The sequence below is a fragment of the Notolepis coatsorum genome (assembly GCF_963971535.1).
Source record: "Notolepis coatsorum genome assembly, chromosome: 13".
Classification (NCBI taxonomy): Eukaryota; Metazoa; Chordata; class Actinopteri; order Aulopiformes; family Paralepididae; genus Notolepis; species Notolepis coatsorum.
Window position 1 is genome coordinate 127,165,933 of NC_140177.1, and position 7,873 is coordinate 127,173,805.

Consider the following 7,873-nt stretch of genomic DNA (forward strand, 5'->3'; position numbering starts at 1 on the left):
GTCACTGCTCTTGTGTCCTCGTGAAGTCAGTGTCCCGTTCGACAACTTACGAGTATCACATTTGAGTGGACAAATCAAAAAGGTACATACTTGGCATGGAACCTCTTGAAACGCTGTAGACAAAACAAACAACACTCCTAATAACATAATGACATCACAACATTTTCGAGTGAAAACATTGTTCTCTTACGATTTTTTTTTTTTTTTACATAGATACGCTACACATACACCCACTCATAAGCGCAGGTTTACATACAACAGTACACATGCATCCACTCACACACACGCTCATGCACACACACACACACACACACACACACACACACACACACACACACACACACACTCACACTCACACTCACACTCACACTCACACTCACACACACACACACACACACACACACAGACACACACACACACACACACACACACACACACACACACACACACACACACACACACACACACACACACACACACACACACACACACACACACACACACACACACACACACACACACACACACACACGCACACACAACAAAAAGCACAACAGTCAGAGTCGGAGGCACCTAGCGTGCACAAAGTCCTTCCCGAGTCCCTGGCATTGATGATGAAGTGCGTGCCTGGAGTGGACGTCAGTCACATACACATAAACATCATGTATGAAACAAAGCAAAGATCTTTTATTTTTTGGTTTGCACCTTTCGATAAAACCACTTATAGAGAGCACTGGATTCCCTTACATAATTCTACAGTTGGAAGGTAAAACACGACTAAGCGAGGCTCGCGGACCTCAGTGCATTCTGTCTCACATCCTCTCCTCCATGTAGTCCCTTTTCAACTTCATCTTAACCCCTTCAGGTCATCTGACGTCGGGCGGACGTCTTCTGACTCGCCAAAAAGGGGTGGTTAAGCATCATTCCCCCTCTTTTGCCATCTCGAAAAGAGTCCACTCTTTGTCCATTTTTGCATACCGTCTTCGGTAAGCTTTCCTAAAACAGTCCTTTGGCTTTCTTTAAGTTCACTTGCTTCCACCCTGGCAGACCTTCGTATTCCTCTCTCTTCATGTCCAGTGCTTTCTGCGAGAGGAAGGAGATTCATGCAATTACCAAACCACTGACGAAACTACACAGGCTTCTATACACATAATGTGGTGGGCTCTGGTTTGAACTCTAAGTGATTATTCTAATCAGTGGTGGAAATGGCTGCTTCTTTTGAGTCGAGGCAGGAGAAATAAACCATAACAATCATGATAATTGCATGCATGATTGCAATTACGCATCCATGCACAAGATACAATACAATATATTTTCTTTGTCCAGTTGTCTGTGTTATTAATGTGTTTATTTTTCTTGCCATTGTGCGCCACATTTTGTGCCATCATATCGTGTAAACGTCAATACTTGTAGATATTATGCAAGGAACTGGTGTAAAAAAAATTTATAAAAGATTATGCGGGAATAGGCGGCTGGGTGGCGCAGCGGACATTGCGCTCGTCACCAACGCAAGAGACACCGGGTTCGACTCCGGCTGTCGGCGTTGCCTCCGGCTTGGGCCAGTCGTCATACTAACTCATTGGCAGAGTTAGCAGGTGGAAGTCGATGGGTGGTAATCTGGACGTTGTGGACAGCGACTCCTACAGGTCGGTTGGGGGACGCCTGCACAGCAGAGACAGGAAATGGCGGGGGTAGTGTGAGCCTCCCACACGTTACACCTCACCAATGAGAGTCCGCGCTGGCAGGTGAAAGGCTACCTTCACATGTATCGGAGGGGACATGTGATGCAAGACTTCTATCCTCCCTACAACCGACCAGTGGGCGGCATATGCGAGCAACGTTCAAGACAGGGGAAGGGAGAATTGGCACGGCAAATTGGGATGGGAGGAAAAATAGAAAAAGAGGAGAAAAAGTGGATAAAAAAATATATATATTATGCGGGAATCTAATAAAAAATCTTGATGCATGGTGAGAGTGGTTTAATGATCAAGTCGTAACCCTACTAATCATAACCAAATTGTAACATGTCGTGTGATTCTCCTGCCCCTTCACTTCACTGTTCCCAGAAGCCCTTAATAAACAGGATCCATGTCCATAGAAAAAGAAACGAAAAAGTGGAATTCAGTGTCGTTGACCGTGCTTCACTGTTAGAATTTAATTGAAAATAGACGAAGGAGGAATAGCAGGTGAGGGGGATGTGTCAGGGGAGCCATCAGCCCAGAAGCCCAGAGCAGGAGTGAGGAGGAGTGAAGAGGTCAGTGGACAGTGCCATGGCAGTGACGTGCTTGGAGAGAACAACAGGTGCTTGTTTAGTTGTCTTACCTGAATCCACCCACAAACTTAAGTCTGTAAAGCCAAGAGTTAAATGTAGTTAGGATGGGTTGCTGTGTAAAGGCTGCAAAAAAGTATTCACGACACATTTGAACTCATTGGCCGCCAAACCCGACTTTTCTCGGGTTTCGTCGCCAGCCGTTGAGCGCCATACCCGAGTTTTCTCGGGTTTTGATCCTTCTATCTTTTTCCTTTGATCCCCGTTCTAAACACTCACTCGGAGCTGCCTGTGTCTCCCTGGCACAGCTGCCTACCAGTGGTGTCGTTAGCCCTGGGCTTCCGGGGCTTTAGCCCCGGATGTTTTTCTCCTAGCCCCGGAGCTTTAAATATTTTTTTTTGTAAATAAAAGATTTACATTTAAGATTTACATTTTCTGTTGGTTTTTAGTACTTTTAAATAGTAGTTTTCATTTGATCCTATAATTTTTTCATTCACCGATTTGTGGACTTTTTTTTTAGTGTCCTGAAAGGCGCCTTATAAATCAAATGCATTATTATTATTATTATTATTATTATTATTATTATTATTATTATTATTATTATTATTATTATTATTATTATTATTATTATTATTATTATTATTATTATTATTATTATTATTATTATTATTATTATTATTATTATTATTATTATTATTATTATTATTATTATTATTATTATTATTATTATTATTATTATTATTATTATTATTATTATTATTATTATTATTATTATTATTATTATTATTATTATTATTATTATCATCCAGGAGGGAAAAGACACTCCTCGGATAGTCCGGTTGGTTTGGCGTGGTGTGAAAGCTCATTCACTCTTGCAAGTGCGGTTCATTTGAGATGTGAATGCAAAGCGGACCAAAGGCAGGAAAAGACCCCAAAATCTAATCTTTTTTTTATGAGAAGACTGAAACATATGTATATAATGAAACACACAATACAGTTTATTTTTCGATTGCTTAAAACCTGTTCCACTCGACGGGGTCGGTACCGACCCCTTTTGACATTATTATCATATAGGCATATTTTTATGAATGATGAAAATAATTTGTGATTTTAAAATCAACCGTTTTCAAGTATTAACATCACTACTATGTCACAAATGCATGTAGAATGTAAAACGTTAGGTTGGCAATAGTTTAGGTTCAAGTTTCAAGTTCAAGTTTCTTTAATAGTTGTCATACAGAAGTACAGAATACTTTTGAACAAAATGCTTCTTACTGTTGCGCTCCAGAGACTGTGCATGACAAGATAAGTATGAAATAAAAACATAGTAAAAATTAGAAGTAAAAAAAGAGGTCACAGTGTTCAGTTTAAACATATGTACAATGTTCGTAGACGTAGTTACCATACAATATACAATACTGTGCAGTGTACTAATATACAATACTATATAGTGCAAGGCATAAATGGACGAGGTGCAGTTTAGGTACAATTCACAGTAGGTGTACGAGTTGTAGTGCAAATCCTTTATCAATAAATATAAAGTGTAAGTGTGTTTGTGTGATCTAAAGTGTGGAGAGTGGGTGCTGCAGTGTGTTGTTTGTTTGAGTGAGTGTGTGCGTGTGGGTGTGTATGCTGTGTGCATTTGATGGTTGTTGCATAGTGATTATTGTTCGTTTAGCGATTATTGTTCGTTTAGCAGCCTGATGGCCTGGGGATAGAAGCTCCTTCTGAGTCTTTCTGTGCTCGCCTTAAGACTCCGGTATCGCTTGCCTGACGGCAGCAGTTCAAAGAGGCAGTTGTTCGGGTGGCTCGAGTCCTTAATAATTCTCTTAGCCTTCCCCTTGCACCGCTTGTTGTAAATGTTCTGGAGGGTGGGGAGCCCCCCTCTAATTGTGCGTTCGGCTGAACGTGTCACTCTTTGTAGTCTGCTACGGTCTTGTGCAGTGCTATTCCCAAACCAGGAGGTGATGTTGCCGGTCAGGATGCTCTCTATTGTACATGAGTAGAAGTTCCTAAGGATCTTCTGACTGACTTGGAACTTCCTTAGGCGCCTGAGGAAGTAGAGGCGTTGTCGTGCCTTCTTCACAACACTGTCAATGTGTGTGGTCCATGTCAAGTCCTCGGATATGTGGGCTCCGAGGTACTTGAAACTGTTCACTCTCTCAACCGGTGCCCCGTCGATGCTGAGGGGGCTGTAGTCCTTGACCCCCGACCTCCTGAAGTCCACAATCATCTCTTTTGTTTTGCTGACGTTCAGGGAGAGGCAGTTCTCCTGACACCACTGTGACAGGTTCTCTACCTCTTCCAGGTAGGCCCTTTCGTCGTTGGCAGAGATCAGGCCCACCACTACTGTGTCATCAGCAAATTTGATGATGGTGTTGTTGTTCCGCTGTGCTACGCAGTCATGTGTGTACAGGGAGTAGAGGAGGGGGCTCAGAACACAGCCCTGGGGGGCCCCTATGTTGAGCGTGATGGATGAGGAGGTGCAGTTGCCGGCTCTTACCACCTGGGGTCTGCCCGTCAGGAAGTCCAGGACCCACTGGCACAGGTCATAGTTCAAGCCCAGGTCCCTGAGCTTGGCTATGAGTTTGGAGGGGACTATGGTATTGAATGCTGAGCTGTAGTCGATGAACAGCATTCTCACATAGTTCCCCTGCCTCTTGTCCAGATGTGATGCTGCTGTGTGCAGCACATGGGCTATGGCGTCCTCCGTGGACCTTTTGGGGCGATATGCAAATTGCAGAGGGTCCAGGTTGATGGGGAGGGAGGAACAGATGTAGCCCTTCACTAGCTTCTCAAAGCACTTCATGGCTATGGAGGTGAGGGCTACAGGGCGGTAGTCGTTGAGGCAAGCGGGCGTAGATTTTTTGGGTACAGGGATGATGGTGGACTTCTTCAGACAGGTGGGGATGACGGCCTGTTCCAAGGACAGGTTGAAGATGTCAGTGAATACCGGGGCCAGTTGGTCGGCACAGACTTTTAGGATGCGGCCGGGGATGCCGTCCGGTCCTGCTGCCTTCCTGATATCCACTTTTTTAAAGATCCGTCTCACCTCATGCTCTGTTACCCTGAACACTGAGTCTCCATCAGCAGACCCCCCCCCCCCCCCCATTGCCGTGGTTTGTAGGCTGGTGTTGTTATTCACAGCCTCAAACCTCGCATAGAAGGAGTTGAGATCATTTGCTAAGGAGATGTCACTGTTCAGTTTGAGGGGGGTTCCTTTGTAGTCTGTCATTGTTCTGAGGCCCTGCCACATGCCTCTAGAGTCAGCCTGTTCAAACTGAAGTTCAACTTTATCCCTGTAACGCCGTTTTGCCTCTATTACTGCTCTCCTGACGTTGTATCTTGCCATCTTGTGTTCTTCCATGTTGCCTGTCACCAGCCCGGTGTTGTATGCTGATGTGCGCACTTTCAGAGCCTCACGGACGGATTTGTCTACCCAGGGCTTTTGATTTGGGTAGATATTAATTTTGGTGGAGGGGATTATTACTTCTACCTGAGTACAGACATAGTCAATCACCGTTTCGGTGTATTCGTTAATATTGGCTGTGTTATCACGGAATACACTCCATTCTGTGCTTCCCAGCACTGCTTGGAGTGACTCCACTGACGTCACGGCCCAACGCTTAACCTCTCGCGAGACCACCGGCGTTCGCTTGAGACTCTGTTTGTACTTTGGAAAAAGGAATATGGCGGCGTGATCGCTTTTACCGAATGGACTAAGAGCCTGTGACTTGTACCCATTCTTAAATTGCGAGTATACATGGTCTAATATGTTCTCGCCTCTGGTGGGACAGGTCACATGCTGATAGAAATTCGGCAGCACCTTTTTAAGACGCGCGCTGTTGAAATCCCCCAAGACCAAAATGGCAGCGTCAACATTAGCTGCCTGGAGTTTGTTTACCTCGTCGTGAAGTTTTGAAAGTGCGACCCCAGTGTTCGCGTGTGGTGGAATGTACACTCCGATGAGGATGATGGACGTTAACTCTCTTGGGAGGAAGAAGGGTCGACATTTTATCGTGATAAACTCCAGGTCTGGGGAGCAGTGGTTAGACAGTTCCTTTGTGTTGCCTAAATCGCACCACTCCTTGTTTATCATGAAGGCAATGCCGCCTCCTCTCGTCTTTAGTGACTCTTCTGCCGTCCGGTCTTTGCGGAGAACGAAGAAGTGGTCTGCCGGTTCTATTGCGTGATTCGGGACATCTGGACTCAGCCAAGTTTCTGTGAAACAGAGGACGTTACAATCCCGAATGTCCCTCTGGAATTGGATCCTTGCTCTGATGTCGTCCAATTTGTTTCCTATCGATTGCACATTGGCCAACAATATGCTGGGCAATGTGGTTCTGTGTCGTTTGGACCTCAGTCTGTTCCGGACCCCGGCTCTCTTTCCTCGTCTTCGCGGCGGCTTCTGGTCTTGGCCATGGCCGGCATAACAAAGGATCTCGGCGGGCCATTTCTGCTGTTCAGCGATCCGATCCAGAGAGCAATCCAAACGGTAAGTTTTTCTTAATCCAATGTCAATGATTGACTGACGGTCATACACATATAATGCACCAACAGTTGGTGCAAATAAAACTCCTAATACTATAAAAATTAACAAAATAAAGCACAGTCTCGTCGGAGCGATCAGAAAGGCAGCCATCAGAGCAGCGCCAGTGTGTCAAGTGTTAAAAGTGTACTTATATCATTTTAAGTTTTCTATTTGCGATCGTCTATTCTGACGTGGAACCGGAAATGGAAATGTTGAACCATGGGAATTGTAGTTTTTTTTGTAGAGGAGATCGCTAGCTATCGGCCAGCGTTGAAATTTCTCCGATCTACACTTCCTGTCACATACTATGGTGGTTCAAAGTTCAGCGTTCTGAATGAATCATATCAATAATTGTTATGATTCGCGATAATAAGCTACAAAAGGTAACGTTTTTGACAAATATTGAAACGCAGTCAGTTTCTCCACACTATTGTTACCATGTAGGAAGAATTAGATCTGAAATTAGTTTCAAAATGGTTACACTGTGGGGGAAATAAAATAGTACAGTCGATTACAGTAAATATCAGTATCTGTTATTATGCACGCCTGGTGATACTATATCCAAATTGAACTCGGCCATTTGAAAGATACTATATGTATATATATATATAAATGTGCGAATTGGCTATAATAAGGTAATGTATAAGCATATATTCTATATTCTATAATAATATTTCAAATTGCATTGGTCCGGATGGGAGAATTCAGTACTGTATATACAGAACCTTCAGTTTGATCATCTTCCCTTTATCAATTTCCTTAGATCTTTTGTACACATGATCTCAAGAGGGTACTGAATGAGCTCAGTGGCAGTTTTTTAAGTTTGGTCATTATTATCATGGTTTTATTCACTGTCAAAGATGAAAAGAAAAATCATAATTCATATTTTCCTTTGTTTCATCACAATTTAAGCAAGCCTAGTAATAGACACAATATTTCTGACACTGAGAATACATTCATTGAGGTCCATAGATGTTCCTAGATACCAAGAATATGCAAATAGCCCTTGTAGAAGTGGAGCAATATTCCATTTACCTAGGTATACATTTTATGCAGATTTTCACCTGGGGTGG

At 43.5% G+C, this 7,873-nt stretch overlaps 1 protein-coding gene across 1 annotated transcript in view; it reads right to left on the minus strand.

Annotated features, from left to right (window-relative positions):
* Positions 1-943: 943 nt before the first annotated feature.
* Positions 944-7,873, minus strand: part of LOC311239495 (supervillin-like) — a gene marked incomplete at its 5' end in the record, with an annotated part of 302,875 nt that continues 295,945 nt past the window's right edge. Inside the window, one exon of the mRNA XM_084327801.1 lies at positions 944-1,083. Within this exon, the coding sequence (XP_084183927.1) occupies positions 997-1,083 (87 nt within the window). The 3' untranslated portion in view covers positions 944-996. The remainder of the gene's footprint in view (positions 1,084-7,873) is intronic.